The 17821-nt window shown below is 36.3% G+C and overlaps 1 protein-coding gene across 6 annotated transcripts in view; it reads right to left on the reverse strand.

The window, feature by feature from the left end:
- Positions 1-1803: 1803 nt before the first annotated feature.
- INTU (inturned planar cell polarity protein) overlaps positions 1804-17821 on the reverse strand; it is a 72064-nt gene continuing 56046 nt past the window's right edge. For all 6 annotated transcript variants that reach the window (XM_070609128.1, XM_070609132.1, XM_070609130.1 and 3 more), the window contains 6 exons: positions 17076-17297; positions 15989-16471; positions 14563-14660; positions 10209-10398; positions 7725-7882; positions 1804-5324 (listed from right to left, as the gene is read on the reverse strand). In XM_070609128.1, the coding sequence (XP_070465229.1) occupies positions 5213-5324; positions 7725-7882; positions 10209-10398; positions 14563-14660; positions 15989-16471; positions 17076-17297 (1263 nt within the window). In that variant the 3' untranslated portion in view covers positions 1804-5212. The remainder of the gene's footprint in view (positions 5325-7724; positions 7883-10208; positions 10399-14562; positions 14661-15988; positions 16472-17075; positions 17298-17821) is intronic.

Here is a 17821-nt window from a genome sequence, read left to right on the forward strand (position 1 = left end):
TAATAACATGACAAATGACATTTTAAAGTAACTATTATTCAAAACAAAACAACAATGTATTGAGAATAGCCTTGTTTAATATTTTTGAAAATCTCTTTAATGTCTGGCTTTATAAAGACAGCTGGATTTACACGACTGCTTTTGCACTCTGTTGCAATATCACACACCATGTAGCAGTGGAAAACTCCGCTATAGGCTAATGAGAGAATGAGACTGAAACAGGCAAATAATGTCTTAGTATTAAGGAAAGTTTGGACCTCACAGAGTCCCGGACAGGGTCTTGGTGATACCTGTGGCTCCCCCATACCACACTTTCAGAACTCATCTGGAGGCTTATCAGATTCAGGTTTGACTTCTTTGGGCAAGAATACTCAGTACATGTACATCTATCCTGCACATATTATCTGTCCCTATTTTCTTCCACCTCACCTTTTCAGTTCAGATATCCTGGCGATCCCTCTTGTAGTAGTATATAATATATTCCTGATCCCATTTTTATAGCTTATTTGATGGTTTCTAATAAACGAGTCACCTAATAAAAAGTGACTTTTTTGAACTTTAAGTTCTAATTTTCTTCTTAATCAAGTGTTGTAACACTTTTAATACTACTTGTCACTAGTAAAAAAACAAATATTTAGACCAGAAGGATTCCAAAGCAGGTGTTAATATTTTGATTACCTCACATAAAACCAGTTGCCAAGTCCTACTGGTACCACGTTTGGTGCTACCTTCCTTTCCATAGCAGCTTATCTGACCCAACTGATTTTCCATCCTGAATCTCTCTCCATTGTACGTGCTGCTGCCAGATTAATATTTCTGAAGCGATGGCGTTAGTCATTATTCCTAGGCTTAAAAAGTTTTAAGTCTTATTGCATTGACTTCAGAATCCTTTGTGAAATCTATTGCAAATTCAAGAAATGATTGGCATTTTATCTGCAAAAATCTGAAAAATGAAAGGGTCAGTCTCCTTTAAGGAAATCTGAAGCATTAACAAGCACACAGGGAGAAATTTAAGGGGAGGATTACTTGAATCACACTGCAGGTAAGGCTGTCTTTTTAAGGTGCCAAGAGAGGGCAAAGGAACCATCTCTGGTCACAGGGAACATAGGTATCTCTGAAGACAGAAAAGCAAGTATTCTGTTGCTCCTCAAGCAATTTTCTCTTCCTTCCTTTCTTGCCTCCCTTCCTCTTCAACCCCTACATTTGACTTCACAGTTGACAATATAGCATATTCCTTTATGATATCCTCAAGGTTATTTTTGACATGCATTTACTGATAGAAGACAGCAAACGTGAAAGTACTTAGAAATGTAGCTTTTTACCTTATTAAGAGCTTTGAATCAGCTCTTTTCAATAACTGGGTGAAAAATCTTTATTTTAACTTGCTGCATTGCATTTTACTTACTTAGGGAACAAAAAAGTTCTACTGATTTACATGTTGATATTAAAAGTATGGAGTCTCAGGGCCTTTGTGCTGTTCACTCTGCTTTCCTTAGAAATCAGCCTGGTTCACCTCCTCACTTCAGCAACCGTTTCCCTCCCCACCCTCTCTCCCATGCTTCATATCCCCTTTTCTTGCTTTGATTTTTTTTTTTTTCCCCTCTTAGCTTTTACCAACATATTTTACTTATTTGTCTTATTTGTGGTCTGCCTCTCTCACTGGGACATAAGCTCTGTGAGGGCAGGAATTTTTAGCTATTTGGTTCACTGCTGTATCCTGGCATCCAGAACAGTGCCTGGCAGAGTAGAAATTTAATAAATATTTGCTGGACAAGTGCAAGAAAAGGCAACACAACTGCAAACAAACTTCCAAACCATCTTTATTAAAAACTATCTATACAGTATAAAAATAGCTTCAACTATATAGAATATGGAAATAAAACTCTACAAAATTAAATTATTTTCACACAGTTTAGTGTACAGATTAAAGTTTTAGTAACATTTAATAATATATCTTAAAATACCCAAAGTATAAATCCTTGTTCTCAAAAGTGTTTAGTGCTGACTACTTTTTCTCAGCTTCTTTCTAACATTTGGTACAGAAGCAGGTATGATTTAGCTGACTCCTTGGTTTTCAACCAATGGATATTTGATAACAATAATAAATGGTGGTAGCAGTAGTAGCTGACACTTTTACAGCACATAACATGTGCCAGGCACTATTTAGAGGGAACTCACATAGACAACAAATAATTATTAAAGATATTATTTTTAAGAATGTTGAAAGCAGACAAACCTAGTAAATTGGTCTCATAGCTTTTCCTATTTGGATTAGAAACATAACAAAGCAGGCATGGCAAATTGACTGTCTTGCCAGTGAGAATCATCATCATGAGTCCCTTGGCACAAATAAGAAACTCTCCCTTGCTGAGTACACTTCTCTAACCTGACAAAACGAAACGAAAAAAAGAGAGAGCTAAAGAAAGGGGAGGGGGGAGTTTGAACCTAAAACATAATTTTGGGGGCTAAAAAATATATGATGGTGATAAGACAGTACTTGATATTTTTTAAAATCGTAGTTATAGAATTGTTTGCATTAACAGTCTTTGGTGAAAGGGAACATTTGCGGGATGCTAATAAAATCCACCTTAAGAATGTTTCTGGGGGCTGGCCCTGTGGCCGAGAGGTTAAGTTCATGGGCTCTGCTTCGGCAGCTCAGGGTTTCGCTGGTTCGAATCCTCGGCGCAGACATGGTACCGCTCATCAAGCCATGCTGAGGCAGCATCCTATATGCCACAACTAGGACCCACAACTAAAAAATATGCAACTACGTACCCGGGGGCTTTGGGGAGAAAAAGGAAAAAAAATAAAATCTTTAAAAAAAAAAAAAGAAAGAATGTTTCTGTATTTGCTAAAGCATACCTCTGGGGTATCTGTACTCCTTTATTTAATAAAGTGGCAGATAGACACTTATTGTCCAATAATGAGACTCATCTACTTTCAGATGTGAATCTGAACATATTTGGAAAAACTAGCAGCTAAGTTTACTTACAATGCTTTACATCAATATCCATTCAGAGATGAAAACCAAGATAATGTTTGGTTTTATTTCTTAAGAATGCAGTGTCTTTGCAACATGGACATTATCGTGTACTCCACAATGTAGCAAATGATTTTCCCCTTATGAAGATTAGTAGTCTGCTACAAAAATAACTTTCTATTTCAGTTATTGAGCAGTGGTCTCATGATTCTTTGACACGAGGAAAGCAGTTCAACAGACCAAAATTTCATTAAATGAAACAAAAAGTCCCCTATGATAAAACCCGTCTTAGTTCAGTCTGTTTGAAAATCTAAGTTGATCAATAGCTGCATTTATTAATAATTCTCAGTATTAAAAACAGCTCATGGTGTTTTGGGGGACATATCAAAAAATTTAAGACATTTAATAAATACTTTTAAACAAAGTGCCTTAATACCCTGTATATACAGTCACGCATCGCTTAACGACGGGGATATGTTTAGACAAAAATTCATCATTAGACGATTTTGTCATTATGCAAACATCATAGAGTGTACTTACACAAACCTAGATGGTGTAGCCTATTACGGACCTAGGCTATATGGTACTAATCTTATGGGACTACCATTGTATATGTAGTTCATCATTGACCAAAACATTGTTATGCAGCGCCTGACTGTATGTACATAAGCAGTCCTAAGACAGTAGTAAAGTATCTACCATTTGACCAATATTGTGATCTTAAGGGGAGGCTATTTCAAGCATTTTTTACATTTCAAGAACCAAGGTTTCTTGCCCTACTTTGAATGCCAAAATTAAGGCCCACAAGTCACTAATGGGACTAATACAGTGGTTTGCATCTTAAACCCCTGGGTGAAAATCTCTTAACCAGACGCTAGAGGGATAACAGTGTTTCTAAGACCAAATGTTTCAAATGGTGCACCCACTGTGTTTTGCAGCTGGTTCTGACTAAGCTGCAGGGCTCATGTTTGACGCAGGGGAAATGCAGAGACTGGCTTGAGATGTGCTGGCATAATTTGTCTTCCAAAGCTTAAGTCCTGAAGAAAGAACTCAGTACTGTAAAGTTTTAGGGGCATCTGAGACTTCAGGACAATGCATTGGTAAATGTCAATCAAATATGTGGTATTTGTTATGTTCTTCTTTCCTCTCAATCCACCAAATTCTTACAGCCAAAGAAAATTCTCATCCCATTAGTTTTCTTTCTCTACTAAAGTTCAAGTAAATTATTGCTCATTAAAGCATCCCTTTTTGGGAAAACCAATACATAATGATCTATATTTGTAAGGCAAAAATTAGTATTTAACAAAAGAAGTCACTATAGGATTTCTTTAGCCAACTTTTTCAGTGTCTTTCACATGATTAGGTTTTAAAAAAATTTACATACAACTTTCCTGAAATCCATGAACCGTATAAAATGTGTGTGTATACCTGAATAAATTTTAACAAAAAGAGAAACAATGAAAGTTTGTGGACAGTTTAAAAATATATCCTACTCAAAACAGAGCTGACCTGAAAGAGTAAAGGAAATCAAATAAATAAAACAATAAGTTTAATTTTCATTCCTCCGCTCTTCCCTTACAGTGAGGTATCTATTAAAATACTTAAACTAAAGAAAAGTGTTTGCTCTAATAAAGAAGCAGAACTTGGACATTACGAATGTAGGTACTGACCAACAGGCAAGAGGAAAAAAATCCTGCACATTTTACTTAAGAGGGACTTTAGAAACTTCAATGCAATCATCTCATTTGTAGAGAACACTGAGCTCAGAGAGGTACAAAGACTTGCTCATGGTCACAGCACTAATTAGTTACAGAACTTGGTCATGTCCTCCCCATTTCATGATTCTTTCACCAGATATCAATATTGGTTTTGAGAAAGATATACAATGAATTGAGCATTTAACCAAGATAAATATGTCCTATATTAATTTTATATAAAGCACTTCACATTATTTCAAACTAGTCAATAAATTAATGTTATATACCAAAATGGAAACAAGTTAACAATCCCTTCTTCATATTTTGATCAAGTATCTTTTCAAAAGTCTCACAATACTACATAGGATTTAGTGCATCAAATCCAACAGCATATCATCTCAATATTTAACAATATTACATTCAATACTGAACAGGGAAAAGAAGCTAAACTTTATCTCTCTGTGTATGGATGTCAGCAATTCTACCATTGCTCAATGCTCCAGGCACAGTGTTGCCGTACATCAAGAAAACACAACTACAAGGTTAATCCAAAGAACAATTTAAAAGCCATTTCGATGGCAATTTCTGTTACTGAGTCGTGAAAACAGACGTAAAGTTCTTGAAGTTTGGGATGAAGAAAGAGTCTCCTGTAGAGGAAAAGAACACACTCATTTCAGAAATTCAAAACACAAAAAACAAAGGGAAAGAACTCCAACCTTTCAATTTATTTTATTTTTTTTGTTTCTGAAAGAATCAGTGATAAATCAAAACCACTAATCTAGTAGGGGAAATCCAGCTAGGTTTATTTTTAAATAAATAATATATGCCTTAGGTCAATTATTTTAATTTTTCCAGAGTGTAAAAAGTCTATTTTATTAATATGTATTACCATATCCTTCAGTTTTTAAATATTAAATTTAGTCATTATTATTACAATAAAGCTAATGGTGTTACCATAATTTTAAGTACAATAGTTATTAAACATTGCCATTTACTTTCTAAAGGTTAATTACTATTAAAACATTAGATATATGATAGTTCTTTTTATAGATAGTATTGAGTTGGGATTAACATTGAAACTTTATTTGGTTTTCTTAAAGAGTTAAAATTTTAATCTATTTAATCAAAACTAATGTATATAAATCAAACTATTTAAATCAGGGGTAGTTCTGCCTGACTTCTTTAAATTTCTCTATTTGACATAGATCTGCATCATCATAATTCAACCCCTCTTGATTCTATTCCAATTGTTGTGAATGTAGTTAAGTCTCCACTGCACACCTGTGTGTGTCCCTAACTGTTCTTCTTATCTCTCTATTCTCTCTTGTGTCTACACCATTCCACCTGCTGCTCCTAGCTTAGTCTTCCAATAACACAGCCCTGATCTCACTACATGGAGTTAAGCCTATGCTGATGCTTTCAAGTTTGGCTGGTTACACATCAGAATCACAAGGGAGCTTACTAAAAACACAGAGTCCCACTCCTATAAATTCTGGTTCAGGAGGTCTGGGGTAGGGCGCAGGCATCTCTGATTTTAACAAGTGACTCAGCGATTCTAAATCCCATGGACTAGCACATGGGAACTACTGCTTTGGATGTCTGTAAAGCATCTGTCATACAGCCTAGTACTACATGTTAGGTGTCCAGTACACTAGTCTCATCTCTGTGCCCCTTCCGCCATCAGTTCTTTACCCCAACTCAAAGAACCGTCAGTGACTCAATATTTCCCTCAAAATTCAATTCCTTAGTCAGGAATCGACGGCTCTCCTTGGTGGTCCTGACTTAGCTTTCCAGCTTGATCTTTCACTTTATCTTTGTGTATGCCATTCCTTTACCATCCTGGCAAACCAGTCTACTCACTGCTATGCCTTATGATTTCCCTTGTGTGGGTCTTTGTTCGTCTCATCCTTTTCCTAGAATGTTCTATTCAAATTCAATTCATTTTCTAAAGCAGCTCAAATGGAATCTCTAAGCCTTTCTTTGTAATCCTAGTTTAGATTTTTCCCTCTTCCTCAGAATTCCCATAGCATTTGGTTGTATCAACTAATTTATTACGTATATATACATCTATCTTTCTATAAAGATATCTATATCCATAGAATATATATCCATAAATATATAGACATTTGAGCATATTTCATATTTATTCTGCTACATGTATGACCATTAGATGCAATGACTGTAATTTTATCTTTGTGTTTGCTATATCACCCACCCACTACCACATCTTGCCAAGCATATCTCCATTTACTAAATTGTTACCTATTTATCAAGTGACTACGTGCCAGGTGCTGTTACAGGCACCAGTGGTAGACAAGACAGATACGATTCCTGAGCTCATAAAGCTGACATTCTAGTGAGGGGCAGAAAGACCATAAACAAGAAAATAAACAATAAAGGGGTGATATAACAGAGAACAACTAATGTGGGAAAGAGATCATGAATCCTTTCTTTGAGAAGATGACCTGTGAGCAGTGGTCTGAATATCAAAGAGCCAGACATGCAAAGGTTGAGAGGTAGAACACCCCACACAGAAGGAGTAGCAAGAACAAGATTCGATTGGGGCCAATGTGGCTGTGCACAGGGGATGGAGGAGGAGAGAGATAGAAGGCGGAAACAGAGAGGTGGGCACAGGCCAGGTCAGGCAGGGTCTTACAGTTGCTGGGGGTCAGCAGGGAGAGGAGAGGGGAAGAGAAGAGGGAAAGAAAGGAGGAGAGAGGGAAGAAAGGAGGAGAGAGGGAAGAAAGGAAGGAAGCAGGGATGGAAGGAAGGAAATAGCAATAAAATTGTAGCGTCATTATCCTTTGGTGTTTACTAACGTAATTTTGTAAGATAACTGAATAAGCTATTTTTTTTAATAGAAAAAAGATTTGGGAGGAATTCGAAGGAGATACTTAGCAAATAAAATAAAATTCTAAAATATATTAAAATATTATAGTTAGATTAATAATTCTATGCCTACATCTTAACGTTTATGTCCTTTACCACTTTTCTTTCATTTTTCTTACATTTTAATTCACTTTTGAATTCTTTTTTTTCCGCCTTACCCTACTACCCAGTAAGCCATAACTGGTGGTGCTTTTCTCTGATCAGTCCAGTTTTCAGGTGAGCACTCAAACAACACACCATGTTCTTTCACAGGGTGAAGAGAAGACACTGAATTAGTAGAACCTGATGGAGCTCCACCATTTCCTGCTTTCTTTTTCTGTAAATTAATAGGTATTATTAGTATTAACTGGTATTAACAGTGTTACTTTAAAATGTTTTCACATAGAGATTTGAATTGGCTGATCCTAATACTAAAGTGCCTGCCATGACATTCTTCTCCTTACCAGTAGCAAAATTTCTACTCTTCCTTATACTGGAAATGCCACCTCCTAAAAGAGACTTCATAAAGTGTCCCTTGACTCTCCCAGGGAACATTTTGTTCACAGCCCTATATTATTAGTATTTACATTACGTTATACTAGCAGTTTGTAAGTCTTTCTTCCCCAGAAGACATTATAAGCTTTTTTCCAGGACAGAAACATTTCATCTTTGTATTTTTTGAAAGCACCAGTGCCTGGTACACAGTAGATACTTAATGAATAGATTACTAATGAGGAGGTTACTAAATGAATAGATGATTTTTTAATATACTTAAAACACATATACCAAAGCAGTATTTGTCTCTTCCTCTGATGTACACTCTCAATTTCCCATTGATTAAATCATTAGCAAAACAATGATTCATTTGGAATATAAAGACTTTTTGTAAGGCTCAGGCCAAAACAGTGGAGTGATCCTAGATTCTTCTCTTTCTCTCGTAATCCTCATCTAATCTGTCAACAAATCCTTTTGGCTTACTTTCCAAAATATATCCAGCCTCCAAAAGCCACTATCATTCTTGCTTTGAGAATTTCCATAGCCTAACTGTCTCTGCCTCCACCCTTGCTACCCTACAGCGTCTGTTCTTCCCACAGTAGCCTGAGTGATCCTTCCAAAAACTAAAGACCATGTTCCTGCTCTGTTGAGAACAGACTGAGAACCTCCCATCCCCTTCATAACAAGGCCCAGAGTCCTGAAGTCTATCAGGCCCTGCTACCCAGGCCATCTCAACTCCCACCACTCTCCTCCCCATGCAGTCTGCTCCAGTGCTCTCAGCCACAGCTACTTCTGTGGCTTTGCACTTGCTGTTTCCTCTGTGGAAGCTCTGCCTCCAGATCTGCCGCATGGCTTGCTCCCTCACTTCATTCAGGTCTCTGTTCAGCTATTACTTGACATGATCAAAGGGATCTTTTAAAATAGTAACCCCCACTTCTCATCCTTACTTTGTTTTATTATTCCTCTTGAAACTTATCCTACCTGACATATTACACTACTTGCTGATTCATTAGTCTCCCCTGTTAGAAGATAGGCTTCATGAGGAAAGGCACTTTGTCTTGTTCACTGCCGTATCCACAGCACCTAGAATAGTGCCTACTGCATAGTAGGTACCTCAATATTTAAATAATATGGGAAAGGCTAATTTACATTAGTAAATATTACTGAGTAAGTTAATGAAACGTTCCTTTATAGAATCTGTTAAATAGGAAAGGAGAAGCATAAAACGCAAAGCACAAAGGGATACATGGTCAAACATAACATTATGCTGAATACCAATTTCTGACAGCTCAAAGAAGAAATCCTATAAGACACAGAATTTTACTGCTGAATGAGTCCTAAGAGATGATATCATTCAGCCCATTCATTTTATAGCTGACGATATGGGAAGAGTCGAGGCTCAGTCTAGGATTCCTTATTCGCAGCCCAATGTTCCTCCACCTTTAACCCAAGTTCTGCACAAATTTAGCATCCTTACCATGTGTTCCTATATACATTACAATCATCCTCAGAGAGGTTTTTCTTAGCTGTATAATGTTTGACCAGTCACAAGTAAACTTCTGCATGTTTACCCTTTTCAAGAAATCAACATGTATCTTTCCTTTCCATTAAAACAATCTAATTGATATTTTAATTGTATGCAACATGTACAATATTTAAATGAAACTTCATTCTGGATTGAAAAGCAAGCAAGCAACCAACCAATCAAGTGGCTAAAACATCTTCAACAGTATTGTGTTTACTGCTGTACTTTACCTCATTATGTTCCAAAATACCTTACACTGCTAGTTGAATACTTAAAGAATGATCAGAGTTACCAACTGGCAGATGTTACTGTCCAAATAATGGTTGAGTCACAGATATCAAATAGGAGAGGCGAATTTACATTACAAATTACTATATTCTACTTTGCTATAGAAAAGCACAGGTCCACCACTTCCTGAAACACTAATCCAGGACATCAAACTCAGTATTGTGAAACAATGCTTTGAAGTTAAGTACCTTGAGTATAATCCTTTTGGCACTCAAATTAGATTGGGTGACTATTAAAAAAAAATTTAAATGAAAATAGTCATTGCTAGACACATTGATTAAAAAACTTTTAGGGAGAATATTTAGAGATCTGGAAATGAAATTGGCAGAAAACTATATTTATAGCAGTGCCCTACCTCTTCCACCAATGTCTGCTGGAAAATTGCACGAATGGAGAGACAACAGCGATGGAAATTCTTTATGAGCTGAGGGTGGATAGAGCCACTTAGCTGTGCCACCTCTTCATGGGTAGGAGTAACAAAGATCCCTTGCACTGTTTCTAAGGCAACATAGTGGAAAAGTGTGTTCTCAGGACCAGATGTCAATCTTGAAAAGAAAAAAGATATTTAAGTAAACTTAAAAACATTGCTTCATTTTGAATTTTGTAGACTCCTAATATGCTTTTATCTACAACATAATACTAGAAGTTCAATTAGGGAACGGAAACTAGGCCAAACATTTAATTCCCTCTTCCTCTTCCCCTTTGACTGAAGTACAGGCTAGAGTTACTATCAATTTCCTTGTGGAGGCAAGTACTATTTGTTATGCAGGGATAAACAAACACCAATTCATTTGCAAGTAACTTAATCATCCCTTTGCTAACCAACCCAAATTGGCTAAAACCTTGTTTTTCCACGGTTGGTAATGAATAACTCAGTCCTGTCTGGCTCAGATATCTACAAACCATAAGCAAGGTATCAGTCTAGGGTAGACCACATACAAAAACATCTTCCAACAGACTAAACACATTTAAGTTAGTAGCATTAAAGTCTTTTACCATGATAGTCAAACTGATGATCCTGAAGAAAAACAAAATGGTTATCACCAACTGCAAAGCTGGGTTAATATTCTAGAATCCCACAGCAATTACGAGTAGCATTCTACTGCTTCTCATCATTACAGTCTTCCTTCTCTTCTGTGTTCTCTTACTATATTTTCATTTCTCCATTCTTCTTCTTCCCCTATTTAGGTCCCAGACAGGCCAGCAGAACCTGTAAGTACTGCTTATTTCTACCAGTAGTAAGAAGAGCTAAAGAACAGCAACAATAAAATAACAATAATAGTTATCATATATGGAATGTTCTCTATATACCAGGGTAGGTGCTTTACAACATCTTAGTCTTAATTCTCATAAGGACGCTGCAAGGTATTAAATATTACTCTCTTCATTTTAACCGTGAGGAAATCAATGTTCAGAGGACTTGGATTAATTGGCTTGAGGTCACACGGCCAAGGGGCAGAGCTTAGCTGACTCTGAAGCTTGCTCCACTATACCTTGCTTTTTCCTCTCCATTGCTGACTTCTGATGGGTAATCTTTAAATATACGGACACCAATTCTCCATCTGCATCTCAAACACTCAGGCTGCTCCATTCTAATTCTATTGTCTATACTACAAAGTTCCTTCAGTTGACTTTTTTCCAGCTTTAAGTACAGAGGCAAAGAAAAGGCATCTTCCAGCTTTTAGCCTAGATACTGACTCAATCAGCTGTGCTAGTTAAATTCCTGTTAAACTGTAAATTAGGCAGCATGATCAGAATAACTTCTTCTTATCGCTGACTTATGGCCTTGGTTTTCTTTTGAGATCAGGGTAGGCATGGAAGGAGATCATCTACAAATTTTTCTCATACATTTCCAAAAGGTGGCTGGCTCATTAACAACTGGTGGCTTATATTTTTTTAATTGATAAAAACTCAATCAAGATGAAAGAAATTATGATTATTCAAAAAGAAAAATAATTTAAAACATACGTTTTAATCCAGAGGTCTTAAAATTCAAGAAAAGGTACAGAATAGAAATGACTCTTTTAAAAAAGAGTTATTAATAAGGTTTTTTTTCCGGGAGGTTTAGAATTAATATTTTTGTTGTCATTGTTAATTTTCTCTCCAAAAAGCCTCCAAAGAACAATGAGCAAGTTTAGCTCTTGAAAACCATAAACTCACTCAATGTATTTTAACCCACTTAGTGTAAAAAATGAAAGTTTAAAAATCATCAAACAAGGAATTACCCAAAGGGAAGATAAAATATTTGTAAAAAAAGCAGACATTAGCTTTGTTCTTCAGAAAGGTCACTCCTGCAGTAGAGAATGGATTCGGGGTAGGCTGGGAGTCGAGAGTCTGCTGCAGTAAATCAGGTGAGAAAATGGGAGCCTGAACTAGGGTAGCACCATTAGGGATTGAATGGAATCAAGCATTATTAGAATGCAGAATGGATAGGACTTGGTTACTGAATAAAATGTTTTGTGTACATTATTAGTTTTGATATGTTATATATTTTTATTTTACAAAAATGCGTATATACAAATTAGGATAATATATTACACAGTTTTATATCACACTTTTTAAATTAACTACATAGTATGAACATCTTTCCATGTCAATAAAGAGACTAATGATCCAGCTATTCCACTTCTGGGTATTTATCCAAAGAACAGGAAAACACTAATTCAAAAAAGATATATGAACCCCTATGTTCATTGCAGTATTATCCACAATAGCCAAGGCTTGGAAACAACTTAAGTGCACATCGATGAATGAATGAATAAAGAAGATGTGTGTATGTGAATACAGAAGATGTGTGTACACATATACACAACAGACTATTAGCCATAAAAAAGATGAAGTCTTGCTATTCGTGAAATCATGGAGGAACCTTGAGGGTATTATGCTAAGTGAAATAAGTCTGACAGCGAAAGACAAATACCATATGATTTCACTCACATATGGAAGATAAACAAGCAAACAAACACATTAATAGAGAGAACAGATTGGTGATTACCAGAGGGGAAGGGGGATGGGGGGAGGATGAAAGGGGTAAGGGGGCACATTTGTACAGTAATGAATGGAAGCTAGACTTTTGTGGGTGAACACAAGGTAATATACACAGAAGTTGAAATATGATGATGTACACCTGAAATTTATACAATGTTATAAACCAACGTTACCTCAACAAAACAAATTTTTTTAAAAAGAGAATAAATATGTATTTGTAGCATCTTTTTAAATAGGAATGCCTATGGTTTACATCACATATGAATTTATGTTTAAGACATGGGACTTGGAAAACTGAATTTCCTTTTACCAGAGAAAAGGCCAAAATAACACAGATATTTAAAAAAAATAACATTTATGGAAGTAATAAAATTTCAGAGCAGTAGTTTTTATTTAATGGAAGACTAGGATTTTAAGAAGGTGTTTCAGGGTTCCACAAAAGGTTTAACTTAGATTTCTTTGTTTAAAAAATATTTTTAACTATTAAAAAATTAAATATCGTATCTGAAGTCATTAAATATCAAATTTTAACACATTAAATTTCCAATGCATTATTTTATGCAGACAAATTACCTGTTTTTGCCCTGACTTCAGAAAAAGCTTTTCCTGACAACTCTGTGACATACATATTTGAACTTATAAAATATTTCAATGATTAAGAAGGTGGTAACTCTGAACTTCTTTTTTTGTGTCAATTCTATTTGTACACATCTACTTATTCAGATAAAGAGTTTGTTACACTAATTGATCCCACACATGACATCATAATTAAACACTAGGCAAAGCTCAGGCAGACTTGCTTATCACCACATAATAGTTGCACAAGTGAGTATGTAATATTTCATATTTTAATAATATAGACAGTGTAAGTTGCTAAACACGCTCCTCTCAGTTCCTTTTACTTCAGAATTCTCTACTTAATGTAAGTTTGAAGTTTTACCTATTTTCTAAAGAGGGTGTTACAGGCTCAGTTCCCTGGCCCCAGACTCTGAGAGGGAGAGACGCAGGGAGGAAGTTTACTAGGAAGTACTCCTGGGAGCAACACCTGTCGGGGGAAGCGTGAAGGACTGAGCAGAGGGAGAAGCTGAACTTCACTGACGTTGAAACACAGGTCTCAGCAGATACCACCAGCAACTCTGAAGCTTAGATGGCCTTTCAGAGTTGTCTTGAATTTAGGAAGAGGCCAAGCCTTTGTACACACTTATCTATTAGTCATTAGATGTGGGCTACTTCCAGGGAGAAGCTGTAAGGAACCTTGGCTGAGACAATAAACTTCCAAGTAGGGCAAGGCCAGGCAGGGAGGGACTCAGCTGTGAGCCATTAGCAGCCATCACTCCCGAGCACCAGGAATGGGTACCCCAGGCTAAGGAATTATCTGGGCAGCACACCACAGCATCCACCAGAGTCTAAAAATAGTAAAGTCTAATTTAAAAATTAGACACATAAAAGGGAGGTGACCTGTGGAAGAGAGATAAAGGGGGACTCCCACATTTGGAAATATTACTTTGTATGTTTTTTAATCTCTTATGAGTATGTTTCCTATATGTGTGATGAAAAAATTAGAGAAACAGCATAGATATTACCTTCAGTATGTAAGATATATCATAATTACATTTCTGGAGTAAAATCTCCACATGTTATGAACGAGTACTTTCTCATTACAAAACTCCTTGAAGACACCGAGTTTAAGTGAAAAAGAATATCATATGGAAGTTTCTTACTTCATTGTGTTATATATTTCCAATTCTTTTTCTGAAAGGTTCTTTTTCAAGTTCCCCAAATGAAATGGATTTGGAAGAACAGACTTCTTTTTAGTGACCTGAAAAATACAGTTGAGTAGATCAGTTTATATCTAAGAATGAAATCAAACAGCAAAAATAACGTAAACACTAAAAATCCTTTTAAGACTACTTACTATTTTGCAATGTTTCTTTTCAATAGTTTTGATGCTAACTTGTACCTCTTGGCTTATCCTTTGCTAACAGTGACCCCAGGGCCATGTCAGAGGAGGACATGATAGTTCTCCCTGAAAACCTTCTACCAGAGCTATTACCAGGTTTTGTTACAATTATTTGGATGCATACTTGTCTCTCTCCCTAGACTCTGCACTCCTCAAAGTTAGGGGCTGTGTCTTATTCACCTTTGTATGTCCTTTGTGTAGCATGGCCGTTGGTTCATAGTAGGTGTTTAATCAACTGAATCTTAGAGATTAATTGAGTTTCTCATGGCTTCTTAAATCTATCCAAATTCTCTTAAACTATATTTCCTACCAATTTCACTGACTGGGATAATGAGTACAGTACCAATGTGGCTACTTCCTAAATACATCCACTTAGGGCTCCAAGAGAGCTCTACTGTTTGGAATTAGGAGAGCGAATCTATGGTTATTTATGCCATGACACTCAGAATCTCATATTTTATTCGTGCCCCTTCTCAGACTCCTCCTTCTTCATGCCTTGTCTGGCATCACCTCCATCCACCCAAAGGACAAGTTTCGAAAATGTTTTGAAAGAGCAGTGTCACTAGAATAAGTACAAAGCCTCCCAAGGTGATTACTCTAATCATCATTTGGATGTGTTATTGTATTTTCATGGAAAAAAAACACAGAAGAATGATACATAATCTGAAAAATGAACGTTCTCTGCTTTATAGTCAGATTTTGAATTCTTGAGTATGGAGACCAGACGTTTACAGGTACAGACAAAAAAAATCCATAACAAGATAGAATAACACATACAAATATGTACATACATATATATTTTTTAAGTTTCTGATTCTCTTTTTGTTTCTGCTGAACATTTCATTGGCTATTTAGTCAGATCAGCACCATAAATGCCTCACACCAAGGATTTTCCCTGTTAACATTGTGAATAGAGAAGAAAGAGATGAACAGGGGAAGCAGGATTAAAGTTTCCCTACTTTTAGGTCATGTCAAGCAGATGTCCTGCATGTTAAGGGGCTACTGTTTTATCACTTGATATTTCTTTCTCTTTTTGGTTCTGAATCATTGGTTTGCTAATAGTGATTAAAACAACCACCAGTTCAAATGAAGAATGATCTGCCACTAAAAATTCTCTTGCAATTATAAAATAGGGTCTGGAAAGACAGCTTAGCCCCCAGAATGTACACACTTGCAGGAACACATACCTTAAGCAAGGCCCCACCTTCTTCTGAACCATCAGAGCCCTGAGAGTCTCTTTGTTTCCGTACTGCATCCAGGGTAGTGCAGGCGCTCAGGCCAACACCTTCTCCACCTTCACAGCCATTGTCAGATCCTCCACTGTTTCGGGAAGGACTGGGTTTACGTGTTTTTAAGGAATAGTCACCAAAAAGAGTTCTTCTGCATGTTGGAGAGGTTGCTACTTTGGAAGTACCTTGCAGCATACTGAGGATAGGTGAGGTGGTCAAACTATCTAATTTTTCATGTGATCCAGCAAGGAACCAGTCAGCACAAGACAAACAGGGGCCTGGAGAAGATGCTAACCATTCATTTATGCGGGAATCTACTCCTTCCAGCTGGTGAAGAGTTGTTCTGACCTGATCCACATATATACAGTCTGGTCCAGGATTCCCAATAGCTTTGGATGCACAGCCTCCAGCTTCTAATAGTACACATAACATATAATGTCTCTATAAGAAAAAAATTATTAATATAGGTTTAGCTACATGAAAATATTTATATGTAATATGCATGCATAAATTTATGAATACTAAAGACATGGGATAATCATGTGGCGATTATTAAAAACTCCTTCCTCCCCTTTCCTTCTTAATTATTCTCAATGCTTCCTGATCACCCTTGAAGACAAATCTCATATTGCCTTATCCTGATATACCATCAGTCACTACTTTTGGCACATGGAGTTGCCTAAGATAGCTTTCGAAGAGCCTCAATTATTGGAAGTCCTTTCATTTACAATCACAGATTTACTCTGATTCTATATTCTTTTCATGTCTCCCTCTATTTCCCCAAACAAACCAGAGCATAAAACCACTATAGAAATGGGAACAAAAGATCTTAAGAACCTGCTAAAATCTTATCCTGGGTTTCATTAATATTTCTCCACGAGTATTAAATGGAAACAAAAGAAAAGGAATAAGGGGCATATAACATTTCATTGAATACTGGTATTTGACATGCTCATAATTTTAAATTATCATGTCTGTTTGTGTATTTACTTATTAAATAGCAAAAGAAAAAAAAATCCCAAGAAAGAGGCCAAGGGAAACTTACCAAGCCAACAATTAGCAAAAAATATCTCCCTTCAGGTTCCTGAAAGACTTCAGTGTTTGAGTCTGTAGAAGGTTGGAGGTGATGTCGAGGAAATACTTCTCTCCATATTACCAACTGACCAATTCTCTGTTTTGCTGCTAACGGCAATAGGCAATAGTGGCGACAGTATACAGCAATGTCAATAAGATCATCCTTAGGCAAATGACTGCAGATCAAATAACCCTTGAATTTAACCATAAAGAACAAAAGTCAACCAGTGATATCAAACAATAACTGCATAATATATTTCTAAGAATTTTATAGGTACTTATTCAAACAGAATAAATGAAGACGCAGTAAAAATAAATGTCGTCTTCCCTGAGGTCAAATAGAGATCAAATATTTATGATAACTTAAGCCTACAACAGGTAGACTTTGGCACAAAGCAAGATCACCTCTGAGCAGTAAAAGCCTAAGGGTTTGGCAAAATCAGAAAAGAAGTGAATTCTGAAGAGGGAAAGTGGAGAAGTGAGAGCTGAGGTGGGGAGAGACTTACTTTTCACTGTGTACCCTTCTGTATTGTCTGATTCTTTTTTAGATATGCTTTAAAATATTTTTGAAAAATGAAAATTCTTAAATCCATTTGATGCTTAATTTGCTTTACATGGAAGCCAACTACTTAATGTTAGAAGATTTACTAAAAAGATGCATGGTTATGTCTGAAGATAAGAAAAATGCACACTGCTGCAAAAAGAAATCAAGAAGTA

Source organism: Equus przewalskii, chromosome 2, assembly GCF_037783145.1.
Source record: "Equus przewalskii isolate Varuska chromosome 2, EquPr2, whole genome shotgun sequence".
NCBI lineage: Eukaryota > Metazoa > Chordata > Mammalia > Perissodactyla > Equidae > Equus > Equus przewalskii.